The sequence below is a fragment of the Pygocentrus nattereri genome, chromosome 16 (assembly GCF_015220715.1).
Source record: "Pygocentrus nattereri isolate fPygNat1 chromosome 16, fPygNat1.pri, whole genome shotgun sequence".
Taxonomy (NCBI): Eukaryota; Metazoa; Chordata; class Actinopteri; order Characiformes; family Serrasalmidae; genus Pygocentrus; species Pygocentrus nattereri.
Genome location: NC_051226.1, coordinates 23325578 through 23343523, shown reverse-complemented (window position 1 = coordinate 23343523; position 17946 = coordinate 23325578). Strand labels below are relative to the sequence as shown.

At 41.0% G+C, this 17946-nt stretch overlaps 1 protein-coding gene across 1 annotated transcript in view; it reads right to left on the bottom strand.

Annotated features, from left to right (window-relative positions):
* The window catches only part of heatr6 (HEAT repeat containing 6), a 22112-nt gene extending 6077 nt beyond the window's left edge, over positions 1 to 16035 (bottom strand). The window contains exons 1-15 of the mRNA XM_017704386.2: positions 15760 to 16035; positions 12623 to 12730; positions 12100 to 12240; positions 11896 to 12011; positions 11535 to 11649; positions 10171 to 10272; positions 9766 to 9909; positions 8653 to 8951; positions 5802 to 5979; positions 5478 to 5684; positions 4063 to 4162; positions 3569 to 3933; positions 1662 to 1784; positions 1475 to 1564; positions 794 to 928 (exon numbers count right to left, since the gene is read on the bottom strand). Coding sequence (XP_017559875.1) covers positions 794 to 928; positions 1475 to 1564; positions 1662 to 1784; positions 3569 to 3933; positions 4063 to 4162; positions 5478 to 5684; positions 5802 to 5979; positions 8653 to 8951; positions 9766 to 9909; positions 10171 to 10272; positions 11535 to 11649; positions 11896 to 12011; positions 12100 to 12240; positions 12623 to 12730; positions 15760 to 16035 — 2499 coding nt within the window. The remainder of the gene's footprint in view (positions 1 to 793; positions 929 to 1474; positions 1565 to 1661; positions 1785 to 3568; positions 3934 to 4062; positions 4163 to 5477; positions 5685 to 5801; positions 5980 to 8652; positions 8952 to 9765; positions 9910 to 10170; positions 10273 to 11534; positions 11650 to 11895; positions 12012 to 12099; positions 12241 to 12622; positions 12731 to 15759) is intronic.
* Positions 16036 to 17946: the final 1911 nt, after the last annotated feature.

Sequence of the window (17946 nt, the reverse complement as noted above, 5' to 3'; positions counted from 1 at the left end):
CAAAAGACATGAACTACCACCTTGTATGACAGTTTGAACACTATGGATATTCTTGTCTACTTCACACAAGTATGCAAACTCAGGTGCTTTGAACTACACAAGCACAGTTCCGCTTGTTGTGTTCTAAAATGTATCATGACAAGTCATTACACATAAGCAACAAAGGCAGAAACTGCATTCTGAGCATTGCACTATAGCAACAAGACCATCCAAGCTGTCTTATATTGCCAGCTTGCTTGTTCTATGAAAAATTTAAACACCTCCTGCCAAATGACATGTTTTGTTGATTTTATTGAACATGGACGTTTTCTGCAAATTTTAAAGCACAGTTTCAACTTATTTACCAACTTCAACATATTGGGAAAAAGAGGATGTGCTATAACTTGCACACCTTTGCACAGAGCACAATATTAAAGATTTTAAATACAGCTAATAAGCAGTAATTATGTATTAAAATGTGCAGAAGTGGGTTTTCTGTAGAACAGAAGTGTGTTCTCTGTAGATATGTTTACTTATTTTCACTTATAAAAAACAACAAAATGTCATGTGGCCACAGTGCCCAAACCTTTGCAATATGATTGTGATATATTATGACCCCTTAATTCCCGATATAAAACTAAAGCAGGATGATTAGTTAGATCCTGTTTACAGCTCCTCTGCTGGAGCCAATCCCAGCATTCATTGTGGGAGAGGCAGGAAACACCCAGGACATTCTGCCAGCCCATCATAGGGCATATTTGGACAGTTCACTACAAAAGAACTCGATTTGAGACAAAGGGACAGACAGACTCACAGGAAGCTGGCTGAAGGCCTGGGGTAGGATGGAGGAGAGGGTGTCGCATGCACTGGTCTGTAAGGTCGGGTGCTGATCATTTTGTAAGGCTCCTATCAGTGGACCGGTCAGGACCTCAGACCAGAACTGCACCACCTGTCCGAAATGACAAGATGAAAACAACTCCTAATTACCATATCTACATATCCATTGACCATATTCATAACCTGCACATTTTAATACTCTCCCTGTTACAACCACACTTGATGTAAAACAATGGCCTCATTAACAAGCCCTTTCTGAGCTGAAGTGGGTATGTTATGACAGGAAAACACAAAAATGTGCAGGAGGTATTTCAAGACCAGGGTTGGGAACCTGTGCCAAAGACAGAGATTAGGGCTGTGCTGATAACAGAGTCCTCTTATTTGAGTATATATACTCTAACCTAAAAAGAGTATAGATAAATAAGATCACACAAGACTACTTTCGGTTCCTGAACAAAAGAAATGGTATACACTCCCAATCTGGGACCTCCCTCCCACAAGACATATGACTAACATCCTCAGTTAGCCATTTAAAAAGCAGCTTAAAATGTATCTTTCTATTTTAGCTTTTCTCTAGTTTTATATTCAATTTTTTGTCTATGATTTCTAGTTTCATTTTATGTATGAATACTGAATTCAGACACTTTTAATGACCTACCTGGCACAGTGGCACAGCGCTGGCACTCTCAGCACTGTGGGCATCAGCTCTGTACTGCTGGATAATGCCAGTGCCCAGTTCCTCCAACAACTACAAGAACATGCAGAACATCATAGCATTAGACATGGAGGAAAATGGTTTGATAGAAAACTCAGACAGAGAGAGACACAAATAAAAGTAGCATCACCTTGGCTCCATGTAGCTGCACAGAGGGGTCTTGCTCACTAAGACAGCGAGCGCTGAGCTGGGCCAACTCCAGCAAAGACGTCTGAGCCAGAGGGAAGTAGCCCTTCACCAGATGAGCCAGCACCTGGACAACATACATATATGCACGACCGGTCAGATCGCAAACACTGCCCCATTCTCCTCCTTGTACGGCTATTTTAAAAAAAATAGTTTGGACAAAAATCTAATTTACACACTCTTCTCCCTTAGCCCAAATTTAATCAGGCAGGACATGTTTGGTGTCTGATGTTTGTTTCTTTAGGCACTGGAACTACAATAGCTAGCGTCATACAAACTATACCTAATATCGCCATGCACTTGCAACCGAATTGAGTCATCTGAAACAGACTTGGTCACAGTAATTTTACCTAGGAAGATAACACAACACCGCAAAGTTAAAACATTATATTATGCTACTTAACAACACAATGATAAAATTATGGAACAGGAAGTAAGAGAGAGCCATTTACTAACATGAACAAATCTAATTCAAAAACACCTATCAAGCTTGCATTCCTAATATTTCCAGACACACTATTGTTAGGAGCCATATGGAAACAGCTGTTTCCATGATTGAGTGTCAAGTATTCCCAGGGATTTGTGGTATGCCCGTCTCAGCTGAGTGAAGTGGTCTGGGTGGGCTGTAATGCCTCATGAGATTGGCAGGATATGCAGTAGTTGGGCCATTAAAGGCTTTAAATGTCAATCTTCAAAGTCAAAATCTTACTTTTAATGCAGAACTAGATAAGAAGACAATATAAACTAAGTAAGAAAAAGTAATAGGCACTGATTTTCTTTTCTGGCTAAGAACAGAGGTTGCTGCTTTCTGAACTAAAACTTACTCCATGACAACAGGGCGACCACTAAGTAATACATGTTGTTGCATGCAGTGCTATTCTAGATGGTATTAAACCATGAATCAATTTCTCAGCATCCTGCAGAGTTAGAATATGTTGTATTTTGAATGGTTCTTTAGTGATAGGTTTTAAGCGACGTTACTTATATATGGCTTCTAACACAGTATAACACACAGTTACCCACATTTTAAAGAGCACCATCTCATACAATTTGGATCATGTTAACTGAAAAAGCAGTGAAAAAAAATCACTGCTTTTAGCTACCGGTGTTACAGTTACAATCTGCAACCTGCTTCAGCTGACTGAGACTTTGTGAACAAGAGTGCAGCATGATCATGGGATGTACTGTAAACTCGACCAATATGCTGAAGCCTCTAATCCTGCAAATATGAAAATGATGTATTAAAAACCCCATGTTGAAGAACAGAGAGAGAGCCCACCTCACCTACACTGGCAGACTCAATTAACATTTAAAAACAGCTCTAGAAGCTTTCCATCTTTTCAGAAAACTTGTATTCAACCCGTTTTTGAACAGTTTCTACAGTTTGCACAGACTAGTTTCTAGGTTTTCAAACAGCATAAGCCATACATAATTTTAATCAGCATAACTGGTTGTGTCTTGATTAAAGTGAGTGTGTCTTGTTCACAGTAAATAATGTTTACTGGGTATGACTACTTCTCTCAATAAAGCACCAAAGAGAACTGTTTTCAATTATATAGTTGAAACAGATGTGTATGGGTTTTGAAGAGTAACCCAGATGTACAGTGATGAGTACAGAGTTTACATTTTCTAGGAAGTAATACGTAAAGTCATTCTATGAAAGTCTGAAAGGAGTAAACAGTAATTTGTAAAAGTTCTTTTTCAGCAACTACCTTAACACTGTTAACTGCATTAGCCTCATTGCTGCAAAATTCAGACATCAAAACATGTTTTGGATAATTCAAGATTTGGAATAAAAGGGAAAAAAATGTTCACCAAACTACTACTTTAATCAAAGCTCTGGCCTCTTACCTGCAGGGCCTCTAGGCGGACAGGAGAAGGCTCCAGTGCGCCGCTGGTGGACCCCGCTGCATCGCTATCAGAGTAGGGCTCTTCACGAGCCTGGGTAACCAGAGCCACACACAGCTGCAGCAGCCAGCACGATGCCACTGGAACATCCTCCACACCTGTCCCCGTCAAGGGTAGACTGGCGTCTCTCTCCCTGCGCCCCGGCTGCCTCCAGTTGAGGGATGGCTCCTGCGGCGTGGCTCCTCCAGATACACCAGGTCCTGTACTCGGCCCAGGCTGCTGCAGAAGGAGATGTACCTCAGGGAGGGGAGCCTGAGTGCAGACCAGCGCCCCAAACAGAGTGAGGCTGGATACGCGCACGTTCACATCTGAAGAGAGAAAGAAAGATGGAGCAGGAGTGTGGGAAAGAGAGAACGAGAGACTGTAATATCCAAGGTATTGCTAGTTTGCTCAAGTTGTTGTAGCAGATATTTCTTGGACAGATGAGGTTGGTTTACCTCTGTGCCGGACGTATGGACGGATCTGTTTCCATAGAGGGCTGAGCAAACCTGGCCTAAGACGGTTGTAGGGTACATTGGACACCAAATGGGCAAGGCACTGAAACAGAGCACAGAGTTATTTGAAGAGTAATTGAAGTTCACATATGTTACTTGTCACTGTGTATATTCAGTAACTGTGAAACGTGAAGTCTGTGCTGTTTTGATGCACTTCCTTTCTTCAAAAATCATACAGGCTGATAAGATTTGTGCTCAATTCTGTCTCACATCACATCTGCCCCCCATTCGAACAAACACACCCACTCAGCCAGCCTGCATTCTTTTACTGTCACCTCTGCCGTTTTAAATAAACAAACATTCCAAACGAACAAGACTATAAGACAGTCACATCACATATTGCAAACACCAAACTTCTGTGTTGGTGACTGATTCAGCAGGCTGTTTTCACTGATGTCATCAGGCTTTCTGTTGGCAAATCGGACCATATTTTCTCCTCACTAGTTTGGCATATAGTTAAGCTATCAGGCTCTTCAGAGACAGGCTTCACACAGGGCTATAAGATCTGGACAAAATATCTAATCATGATTTTTCTGACCAATATTGCAATTGCAATTTGAAGTGCAAGGGCAAGGAAAAGACTGGCATATCCATTTTTACTGGCTTGAGCCTTAATTACACAGACTGAGACTGGCCAGACTGCCAGTTGACTTTGCTTGCATCGTCACATACACAGCACATGGGTGTTTGGTTGCTCCTTTTTGGTCTAATTGATCTACATTCAGTTCACAAGCTCAGTGTTTAGGTTAAATTTCCCCTCTTATAATTTCTTAAGACAGCATTGCTGAGAGCGTAATGCAATTTGAAAACTGCACTTCGACCGTCTGCGTTGCTTAAAAGTATGTTATGAGCTTCAAATATTTGCCTTAAATATAGAGCGCTGCCATAAAATGTAAACATTTTACCAAGGTTAGCTTGATGCTAAAATAAACAGGCACATTCCTATTACCAAACTACTGGAAATTAGCTTTATTTTAGAAGGGCAAACAAAAAAACAAAAGCTACTTTGAAAGCAAATAATGATTGCATGACGACATAATTGGCTGTTATGGTTTTGTAACACTACATGTCGGCTTTATATTAAACTATATTAAACTATACAAAAGGAATAAAATGAGTTTGATCTACTATGTAAAGACTGTTAAAGTTTTGCATGTAGTGTTCACTCAGTAGTGCAACCAGTTAATGTACTGAGACTAAGCTGCAAAAACAGCCTGGTTTGAATTCATAACAATGAACCTATCTACATATGACCTCACATTCAGCCTACAGCAATTTAGACCACTCATCATGCTGAAGCGCTAAGGAGTGTTGTTACTGCACAATGAGGTGGTGCATAATTCTGTTGGTGTCATTACCTTTATGACCTGTGTTAGGGTCTGGGAGGAGGACTCGGCAATCAGTGCTAGCAGAAGGCAGCGGTGGAGCTCTCTCAGGCTGGCTGCCAGAGTAGCAGAGAATGGAGTGAAGGCTTGCCGAGGGGCACTAGTGTCCTCAGCCGCAGACAGGAACTGACGAGAACCTTCTAGAAGGGCGGAGAGCACCTGCAGTGACCCTGCGCGCACCTGCAAAACGATCAGGTCACAAAGGAAAAAGAATTACATGAGCAGCGATCTCGCAGCATTTTCTAGCATTTGATATTTTTGTTCAGTGATGGTGAGTTGGCCAGTCTACTGTGGTACCTTAGGGGAGGGGTCTTTAAGAGCGATGGTGATGAGGGTAAGTGAAGGAGGGCTTCCAATGCCAGGAGTGTCAGGAATGAAGGATGACCAATAACCATACAGAACTCTTTTCTCCACACTCTTCACCACAGCCAGGAAACACTGCAGAGCACTCTGCCGCACACGAGCCTGGTAGAGCCTGCACAAGAGAGGACAGCTACGTAATTATAAGAAAACCACAGTCTGTATAAATGGTAGCACAATAGGGCTGCAACAATTCGTCGACAATATCAGCTGGTCATTGATGACAATGATAATGGAAAAAAAAGTCAAGGCATTGTTTACTTAAAAACAAAAAGCACTCAACACTGATTTATAACACTTATAAGATGCATGTTATTTCAACTCTAGTCCACTAATGGAAATGTTTGTCTTCTTAGCTTCATTTCACCATAAAAGAAGAATCTCTTGTAGCACAGATCGAACTTTGAGCAACGGTGTCATTGTGACCAGGAAGTGGAAGGAAACTGCAGAATGCATAATGGTTTGATTAATCGATGGTTACAGTCATTTGTTGCAGCCCTACTGAATCACAATTATTAAAGCAGGGGTGCAACTACAACCCTCTTTCCCAAAAAGCCGGGACACTGTGCAAAATGTAAATAAAAACAAAATGCAATGATGTGCAATTTATTTAAACACTACATTTCATTGTAAATAGTACAAAGACAATAAATCAAATGTTGAAACTGAGAAATTGTATTGTTTTTTGAAAAATATATGCCCATTTTGAATTTAATGCGAACAAAAACTTTACAAAAAAGTTGGGACAGGGGCAACAAAATGGGCAAAAAATAAAATAAATAAATAAAACACACCTGGTAGTTGATTGACAACAGGTCAGTAACATGACTGACTATATAAAAGCATCTCAGAGAGGCCGAGTCTTTCAGAAATAAAGATGATGAGGGGTTCACCAATCTGTGAAAGACTGTGTGGGCAAATACTGCCACAATTCAGGAATAACATTTCTCAACCTCTATGCAAGTGACAAGGCCAAAAACCATTACTGGTTTCTTCAAAAGGGTTTCTTCCCCCTAAAAACAGTCAAGATTCTGTAGAAATCACTACAAACAATTTGTCACTGCATCCACAAATGCAAGTTAAAACTCAAACACAAAGAAGAAACTATATTTTATTTATTTTATTTTTTTTATGTATGTATGTATGTATGTAGGGTGAGTCAAAAGTCACAGGACAAGCCTCCACGATGCAGTGCTGAAGGTGGTGTTTGTTGCAGATTTTCTCAGCATACACAATTTGTTTGAGATGACCCCGGAGATAAAAGTCGATAATTAAATAAAATAAAATAAAAATGTGTCCTGTGACTTTTGACTCACCCTGTATATATAAACACAAAGCAGGAATGCTGCCACCTTCTCTGGGCCTGAGCTCATTTAAAATGGACTGAGGGAAAGCGGAAAAGTGTCCTGTGGTCCGATGACTCAACATCTCAAATTCTTTTAGGAAGTCATGGACACTGTTATCCAAGCTAAAAACCACTCAGCTTGTTATCAGTTCATGGTTCAAAAGCCAGCATTCAGGATGGCATGGAAGACATGTACATCTGAGAAGGCAACAATAATGCTGAATGATATATACATGTTTTGGTTACATATGCTGCCATCCAGACAACGACTTTTTCAGGGAAGGCCTTATTTATTTCAGCAAAACAATGCCAAACTGCATTCTGCACATATTACAATAGCATGGCTCTACAGTAAAAGAGTCCAGGGTCTAAACTGGTCTGCTTGCAGTACAGACCTGTCACCTATTAATAATATCTGGCGCATTATGAAATTAAAAATACGACAAAGGAGACACCAAACTGATGAGCAACTGAAATCCTATTATCAAATAAGAATGGAAAACATTTCACTTTCAAAACTACAGTAGTGGGTCTCCTCAGTTCCCAGATGCTTACGGAGTGCTGTTAAAAGAAGAGGTGATGAAACACAGTAGTAAACATACCCCCCAAACTTGTTGCTAGCATCAAATTCAAAATGGGCATATATTTTCAAAAATAAAAAAAGTTCTGTTTCAACATTTGATATGTTGTTTTTCAAGTATTTTCCTTTAAAAATATGGTTTACATGATTTGCATAACATTGCATTTTATTTTTATTTACATTCTGCACAGCTTCCCAAACATTTTTGGAAATTTTGGGGTTGTAAAATATTACTATGACAAACAGCAAATGAAAGCTAGAAGGCACTTTTGTATGCCTTCATTTGCAGCATGCCAATTTGTCCTTCATTCATTCCATTTTCATTCACAATTAGAAGTGTTAACATGTTTGGGGAAAAATTATTCCTTTGAAGGAACTGTTCCCCAATCTTTGTCACCCTTCCTGCACATTTTAGTGTTTTCTCTGCTCTAAGCTAGGAAGGGCTTGTTACCTAGCTTATTAGTTGAATCAGGCACTGTTTAAGATGAGTTAGTTTTACAAGGAGAGATTCTGTAATGTTGTTTAAAAAGGGATATGACTGGCTTTGCCACAGAGAGCCTAGACTGAAATGTTATAGCCTGAAGGTACACAACAAAATTACTTGACATGCAGGACTTTGTAACAATAACAGCACTGAGTGAACTCTGGGTTCAAACAGTTACGGCGGCCCATTCACTCCACACAATTGTCTCATAGACGTAGCAGATTAAATGAGAATCTTTATGGTAATCACAAAAATTAGTGCAGTGATTCTCAAGTTCAGTCCTGGGAGCATCTGCCCTGAGATGATTCCAGGACCAAGATTTGAGAACTACCGCTGTAAGAGCAGGAAAACTGGTTTTATTCAATCGATTTGTTCAAACCTGAGCTTTGACTGCATTCCTCCTTCAGGGTCAGAGAACTCTGAGTCAGAGCTGCCTTTCTTCCAACAAGGTAAGAACTGAGTGCCTGATCCAGGCTGCAGAGGCAGAGCGAAAGGGGTAGAAGTTTGAGGCCACCCAATCCGGCCCTCTCCTCGTCCTGCTCCTCCACCTCCTCCACTCCTGACGGGCCCTGTACTTGGCTCCTCATCATCTCCCTCCTCTGGTCCACCATCTGTTTTCCCCTCCACTCTGGCCTTCTTCCCTTTCCCCCGCGACTTTCGCTTCTTATTCTGCTGGGACTGGGGGGGTGCAAGGATGGGATGATTACTGCTGTGAGTCATAACTCTGTTTGTTCCTGTCAAAGCAATTCTAGCAGCATCAACTTTAACCCCTTAAATTCTGTGACTATTATTATGGTATTAAATACATTAAACATTCACCAACTCACCAACAAGCCAAGACTTCCATTCCTCATTATTTTTATAAATAAACAATAACTCAATAACAATAATAATCAACATTATCAATATCACTTTAAATGCAGTTACTGAATTATGTGCATGTGGAAATTTAAGGGATCTTAAAGGTTGCTTAGTAACTACTAGAAATTTTTCAGTAAATAATATTAAACTAACATTCAGGTATGTAGTTGAGAGAAAGTACGAAAAACCTAGAAAAGCCAACAAGATACTAGAGAATGTGCATAAGTCAAGCATAAGCAGACATTACTTTATGCAGCACCATCTCTGTGGCATATCTGCAGTCTTTGCTTTAAAATAATGGTTCACTGAAATCAAATTCACACAATTTTCCCCCTTATCCCAAATGTAGTCGATCAGCCACCATGTTGTCCAAATTCAGTTTGTTTAGATTTGCACTGGAGCCAGAAGTCTAATATAACAGAAGTCTGTCACTTTCTTTCTTTTTACTTTCCCACAAACTTCAGTTACATTTGAGCTACATTATTCTTGTAGCTTCAGTGGAAAACTAAAGAAATCGAACTCCAGACACCAGCATGTCTAAACTCATTAACGAAGAGGAAACTGTGTACAATTGATTTGTGAATTTGTAAACCGTTGCTTTAATGTTGGCCCGAAACATCCCCAAGCGTACCGCTGGCAGTTTTCTCTGTGTTGGCGTATCCTGTGAAGGCTCAGCTTTAGCTGCAGGAACTGTCTCATACTGGGGAAGAGGTGCTGGGTACAGAACTTGAGGCATCTCCACGTTTATCCCTGGCAACCCATGGAACATGTATTTCTACCAGGCGGAGACAGAAAAAAAAAACCAAAACACAAACTATGCAGGTCTTCCTCCATGTGAAATCAAATGTTTACAGAAAAACAAACAACTTCCTCTGAACTAGCAAGCAAATATTAAAAGCAGTGAAAGGGAGATACAAGGAAAGAGGGAGTATGAGCCCACCAATAAGTTCCCTACAGATACAGCAAAGATGACATGCCTTCTATTTAACTTTTACTTAACTCTATGAAAGATGCAGCTGTTGATGTACTGTGTTACCTTAAGTAGAGCCAATAGGGAGCCCAGGTCCTGATCAGGAGAAGCCTTCCATTTTACCCCATTCAGGAAATACTGCGTGCCCTTTAGAGCACTTTGTAATAACTAAGAAAAGAGACAAAATATTTTTTTGGAGACAGAAAAGTGGGAAAGGTCAACCTGAAATAAAGTTTGATCTTTTTCACTTTGTTTGTTTATGTACCTGATTATATTTAACATAATTCATCATGTCATATTATTTAAAAGGAAAATCTGAAATTTGACTTTCATATTCTGGTATTTGAAACACATTTCTTGAGACACTTGATGGTAGTAACCTCTGACTGATGCTAAAAAACCTCTAAAGGGCAGCAGCCAGTAAAGTTTGTTTATTTGAGTACAAGCACTGTGTGTCACCAGATAAAAGCCCTCCCGCCCACCACCTCCACTTATGATCAAATGATGATCACCATGTAAATCAGGATCTCATCTGTGATCAGTTACAGCACACTACTGGTGGACAATACGGACACAATACCACAGTATAATTAAAATGTGATGGTTTTGGTATATCAACGTATATGTATTTTTTTCAAAGAAAACCATTGCAGCTGCTTAAGTATATCTCTCATAGTTAACAGAGGCTTATTATTCTGAGTTATGCCTGCACTTTTAATAAGAAGTTTTTTTTTTTAGGCAACGTTAGGCAGCTTTTTCTCTTTTGATTATTCTGTTCCACCTTAAATTGAGCATCATTTACAATCAGAAACCTGTACAGGCCCTGAACTTAACTGCTGCTTCATTTAATGTGGAACCTAAGCTTCAGCCACAATCTCAAGACATTTGTCACATATGTGCATCGCATACATACGATACCACAACACAGTCTCAGGCAGCTTCTTAGGCAGCATGACAGGAAGCACTCTGTTCTTGTTAGGCCAATGCTCACCCCAAAATCGGCTGCATGTTCATTTTCATTGAAAATGTAACTAAAAGACAACTCAGCTATTCAGCCAAATGGGAAAAGCATGGTGTGCACTGTTTGTAGGTCACGTTATTTGCTCATATACAGTATGTGGCCTATCAGTATAAGGCTAATGAAGAAACTCATACCTAAGCAAACAAATTCAACCCGTGTACTGGATGAACCAGTACCACTCAATACTAACACCTCCCCAGGTAAAACTATTCTATATTGTATAGAGATTTAGAGTAACGGTTATTAGTCGCTGTTATAGAAATAATCTGCCTGGAGGGTGTTCAGACTTTTGCTTAGGAAAATGCATTATGATTTCTGATTGACAGTGACATTTATAGAAGATTGATAAGAAAATGGGTTGTACCAAGTCTCAACAAAATGTATTAATTTGGTAAGGAAAAGTACTGACCGTACAGAAGACCATGTCTTCTACGTTAGATGGTTTTGGAGACTGAAGAGTTTGCAGGAAGATTCTATAACATGCTCCTCTGTATGATTCCTCCAAATAAGGATGTCCAGGAACACTAGCACAAACACATGCACACATAGATGACTGCACATCACAAATATGTTATAATCATCAATTCTGTAAAGTAGAATTTCTTTCTTCTTTGACTACTGGGACCACAAAACAACATTTACATTCTTCTGAAAACCAGATACATATGTATTATATAGTAATATGCTAGTCTTACTCCAAGACAATTAAAGCATAGACTATATTCTTGGACTTTGGTGTTTTCTGAATTTAAAACCTCCAGATGACTAACCCAAGACAAAGGTTGGCCATGCAATGCAAAGAAGAGCGCCGCAGTTCTATATCACTCTGACTGGGGTCACCATAGTTCAGGAGCACACCGTTCTGGCCAAGCAGTTCTGGAAGATGCTGGAGGAATATGAATTTGAAAGATAAGCATTTAAAACAAAACACAGTATCAGACTATAAACATAGCACTTGTGTGAATAACTCTTACCCGCTGGCACCTGGGCCCGTTGCCATACACCAACGATGAGAGGGCCAGTAGTATCTCCGAGTGCGTCCATGAGCTGCAAACCCATAAAGCCCGCGTGCAGTATGACACGAGTGTATCAAGCGTCTGCTCATCTACAATCACCTGAGAAGAAGGAACATCATTACTCAGTTCAAAATCAGGACAAAGCGCTCAGTGATCTGAACTGAAGTTTCTATATTTTTCTACAGACGTTTTTACAACAGACTAGGAATGGAACAATATGAAAATTTCCTATGATGACATACAAAAGTTTTCAACATTATCGCAGTATTGTAAAATAACGTACACTGAAATCATTTCAGCATAAGTACTATAATGGATTTTAAACAGGGACAAGCAACGATATCGGAATTATATGAGTATCGACTAATAATTGTTACGGGGAAGCCAGTGATCAGTGATGATACAATATGAAACCAATGTACAGTCAGTGTAACTGCTATTCAGGGTGACCAGCACTCACTGTTTAATAACCATTCCATACCTGCAGCTGGTTAAGTAGCTGGTGAATCAGCTGGCACAGTTTGATGACGAGATGCTCTTGGCTGTGTGGAACCAGTCGGCTGGTGTGCACAAGCAGCAGACACACATCCTAAAAGACAACAAGGATGGCAAATTTAGTTTACATTTACAATTATTCCATTTGGCTGACGCTCTTATCCAGAGCGACTTACAATTTGATCAGTTTATACAGGTAGGCGAAGGTGGTGTTAGGAGTCTTGCCCAAGGACTCTTATTGGTATAGTGTAGGGTGTTTACCCAGGTGGGGATTGAACCCCAGTCTACAGCGTAGAAGGCAGAGGTGTTATCCACTACACTAACCAACCACATATAGTTCATAGGGTGTTGACTGAATTGGCTCCCTATTGGAAATACAATGCATGATTTTGATGCAGACACCCTTATTTCATGATTATCATAGAGTAAGAGACATCTGACACCCATTCTTAGTCTCAAAACTTCAGATTGTCAATAAATGCTAAACATTGTGTACTGCCAACTGAAAGCTGACGACTGCTAAAGACAAGTCAGAGCTTGAAGCTGCGTCCACTGCGAAACAAAATAAAGCAGGTTAAACACTGACATTTACACAAACATGCTGCTGAAACTTTCAACATCCAGATAAACTTTTCAGAAACATTTTCTGGCTTTAAAACCAAGCACCTTAAAGCGTTAGGCTTTATTTGCATGGGTGATAGTAGCAACTACACTGTATGTCCAAAAGTTTGTAGACACCTGCTCATCCAATATATCTTCTGAAATCAAATGTTGTAATAGGGTGTTGTCCCTCTGCAGTAAAAACCTCTACTCTTCTGGGAAGGCTTTACACTAGATGTTGGAACACTGCTGTGAGGATTTGATGGCATTCAGCCACAAGAGCATTAGTGAGTTCAGGTACTGATGTTGGATGATTAGGGGTGCAGTATGATGTCACGAGTCTTAAAGTGATAGTATCATCGCTTACCACTTACTGTGGTAAGCGATGTTACCTGTGCTGGTATGTGGTGGTTGTTGAGCTGGATGCTGTAGTTGTGAGAGAGGTTATTAAAAAGCTGTGGTAAGTGATGTTACCTGTGCTGGTATGTGGTGGTTGTTGAGCTAGCTGCTGTAGTTGTGAGAGAGGTTATTAAAAAGCTGTGGTAAGCGATGTTACCTGTGCTGGTATGTGGTGGTTGTTGAGCTGGCTGCTGTAGTTGTGAGAGAGGTTATTAAAAAGCTGTGGTAAGCGATGTTACCTGTGCTGGTATGTGGTGGTTGTTGAGCTGGCTGCTGTAGTTGTGAGAGAGGTTATTAAAAAGCTGTGGTAAGTGATGTTACTCGTGCTGGTATGTGGTGGTTGTTGAGCTGGCTGCTGTAGTTGTGAGAGAGGTAATTAAAAAGCTGTGGTAAGTGATGTTACCTGTGCTGGTATGTGGTGGTTGTTGAGCTGGCTGCTGTAGTTGTGAGAGAGGTTATTAAAAAGCTGTGGTAAGTGATGTTACCTGTGCTGGTATGTGGTGGTTGTTGAGCTGGCTGCTGTAGTTGTGAGAGAGGTTATTAAAAAGCTGTGGTAAGTGATGTTACCTGTGCTGGTATGTGGTGGTTGTTGAGCTGGCTGCTGTAGTTGTGAGAGAGGTTATTAAAAAGCTGTGGTAAGCGATGTTACCTGTGCTGGTATGTGGTGGTTGTTGAGCTGGCTGCTGTAGTTGTGAGAGAGGTTATTAAAAAGCTGTGGTAAGCGATGTTACCTGTGCTGGTATGTGGTGGTTGTTGAGCTGGCTGCTGTAGTTGTGAGAGAGGTTATTAAAAAGCTGTGGTAAGCGATGTTACCTGTGCTGGTATGTGGTGGTTGTTGAGCTGGCTGCTGTAGTTGTGAGAGAGGTTATTAAAAAGCTGTGGTAAGCGATGTTACCTGTGCTGGTATGTGGTGGTTGTTGAGCTGGCTGCTGTAGTTGTGAGAGAGGTTATTAAAAAGCTGTGGTAAGCGATGTTACCTGTGCTGGTATGGGGTGGTTGTTGAGCTGGCTGCTGTAGTTGTGAGAGAGGTTATTAAAAAGCTGTGGTAAGCGACGTTACCTGTGCTGGTATGTGGTGGTTTTGAGCTGGATGCTGTAGTTGTGAGAGAGGTTATTAAAAAGCTGTGGTAAGTGATGTTACCTGTGCTGGTATGTGGTGGTTGTTGAGCTGGCTGCTGTAGTTGTGAGAGAGGTTATTAAAAAGCTGTGGTAAGTGATGTTACCTGTGCTGGTATGTGGTGGTTGTTGAGCTGGCTGCTGTAGTTGTGAGAGAGGTTATTAAAAAGCTGTGGTAAGCGATGTTACCTGTGCTGGTATGTGGTGGTTGTTGAGCTGGCTGCTGTAGTTGTGAGAAAGGTTATTAAAAAGCTGTGGTAAGTGATGTTACTCGTGCTGGTATGTGGTGGTTGTTGAGCTGGCTGCTGTAGTTGTGAGAGAGGTTATTAAAAAGCTGTGATAAGCGATGTTACCTGTGCTGGTATGGGGTGGTTGTTGAGCTGGCTGCTGTAGTTGTGAGAAAGGTTATTAAAAAGCTGTGGTAAGCGATGTTACCTGTGCTGGTATGTGGTGATTGTTGAGCTGGCTGCTGTAGTTGTGAGAGAGGTTATTAAAAAGCTGTGGTAAGCGATGTTACCTGTGCTGGTATGTGGTGGTTGTTGAGCTGGTTGCTGTAGTTGTGAGAGAGGTTATTAAAAAGCTGTGGTAAGCGATGTTACCTGTGCTGGTATGTGGTGGTTGTTGAGCTGGTTGCTGTAGTTGTGAGAGAGGTTATTAAAAAGCTGTGGTAAGCGATGTTACCTGTGCTGGTATGTGGTGGTTGTTGAGCTGGTTGCTGTAGTTGTGAGAGAGGTTATTAAAAAGCTGTGGTAAGCGATGTTACCTGTGCTGGTATGTGGTGGTTGTTGAGCTGGTTGCTGTAGTTGTGAGAGAGGTTATTAAAAAGCTGTGGTAAGCGATGTTACCTGTGCTGGTATGTGGTGGTTGTTGAGCTGGTTGCTGTAGTTGTGAGAGAGGTTATTAAAAAGCTGTGGTAAGCGATGTTACCTGTGCTGGTATGTGGTGGTTGTTGAGCTGGTTGCTGTAGTTGTGAGAGAGGTTATTAAAAAGCTGTGGTAAGCGATGTTACCTGTGCTGGTATGTGGTGGTTGTTGAGCTGGTTGCTGTAGTTGTGAGAGAGCAGCTCGTCCAGCAGGAGGTTCAGCTCTGTTTTCACTGCGGATCCTCCAGACCCGCTCAGTCCTCTCAGTTTAGCGCTGCAGCGGCGGAACGGCTCTTCTCCGGGCTGCAGAGAAGCGAGCTCAACGCCCGAACCGAACCGCTGAGTGTCAGAATGAAACGGAGGCCGGTCTCTATCAGAAGCCGAGCACCAGCCCGACTCCAATGAACTGACTCTAGCAGCCATCTTAGAGGAGGTCAAAGTAGCGGCTTTGCTATGGCAACCACAATCCACATCCGATGGCAAGCGGAAAATGGACGTATTCAATTTAAAAGTCTCAATTAGTGTGTGTGATGTGGCTATACGTCCTAAAACATTTGAACTTTCAATCATTCAATATAAGGTAACTATGTTCTGACACTTAAAGTTTAGTTTTCTTAAGGTTTTCTAAACAAACAATTGCGCAGCAAAAATGCCTCTAGCTGCTCACTTTAAAAGACTCTTATGTAGACTTGTTTGATGCAGTGTAGTAACAGTCTGATTAGTAAAGCGTTTAAATGTCTTCTTATTTGATCATTTTCACTCAGTCGTTGTCCGTTGCTCTCCTAAGGTTAAGGAAACACAATATAAAATTATGTTTAACATCTTTCTGGTTAGTGAGCTTTTTTTATATATAGATATTTAAATTAGAGACAGAGTCTTGTGCTTTTTGTATTTCTGCTGTAGAGACAACTGACACTTGTTTTTTTCTGCTGTTACCAGTCCATTATGGAGAGATGTACAGAGTTGGGTGATAATAAGGGTTTCTCCTTTTGAATGTTATGATACTATTTTTTGTAAGCATAATTTGTATAAGCAGTATTAGTTTTCAATCACCCATCCAAATCATTCAATTGAAGTGTTCCAATCACTTCCATGGCCACAGGTGTATAAAACCAAGCACCTAGGCCTGCAGACTGCTTCTACACACATTTGTGAAAGAATGGGTCGCTCTCAGGAGCTCAGTCAATTCCGGTGCAACAAGTCCAGTCGTGAAATTTCCTCTCAACTAAATATTCCACAGTCAACTATCAGTGGTATTATAATAAAGTGGAAGTGATTGGGAACGACAGCAACTCAGCCACAAAGTGGTAGGCCACCTAAAATGACAGAGTGGGGTTTGCGGATGCTGAGGCACAAAGTTTGCAGAGGTTGCCAACTTTATGCAGAGTCAATCACTACAGACCTCCAAACTTCATATGGCCTTCAGATTAGCTCAGGAACAGCGTAGAGAGCTTCATGGAATGAGTGTCCATGGCTGAGCAGCTGCATCCGAGCCTTACATCACCAAGCGCAATGCAAAGCATTAAATGCAGTGGTGTAAAGCACCGCCACTGGACTCTAGAGCAGTGGAGATGTGGAGTGACCAATCACACTTCTCTGTCTGGCAATCCAATGGACGATACTGGGTTTGGCAGTTGCCAGGAGAACGGTACTTGTCTGACTGCATTGTGCCAAGTGTAAAGTTTGGTGGAGGGGGTATTATTGTGTGGGGTTGCTTTTCAGGAGTTGGGCTCAGCCCCTTAGTTTCAGTGAAAAAACTCTTAATACTTCAGCAGACCAAGAGATTTTGGACAATTTCATGCTCCCAACTTTGTGGGAACAGTTTGGGGACGGCCCCTTCCTGTTCCAACATGACTGTGCACCAGTGCACAAAGCAAGGTCCATAAAGACATCGATGAGCGAGTTTGGAGTGGAAGAACTTGACTGGCCTGCACAAAGTCCTGACCTCAGCCCGATAGAACACCTTTGGGATGAATTAGAGCGGAGACTGCAAGCCAGGCCTTCTCGTCTAACATCAGTGTCTGACCGAAGAATGGTACATAATTCCCATAAACACATTCCTAAACCTGTGGAAAGCCTTCCCAGAAGAGCTGAAGCTGTAATAGCTGCAAAGGGTGGGCCGACATCATATTAAACCCTATGGAATAAGAACAGGGTGCCCTCAAGTTCATATCTGTGTGAAGGCAGATGAGCAAATACTTTTGGAAAAATAGTGTTTTAATAAACATCATTATTCATTTGGGTAAATATATTCATATTTATAAATAAAACATGTAAAAAAATGTATATAAAATGTAAATAGTTTAACCTTTATAAAGAAATCTAGCAAAAGAA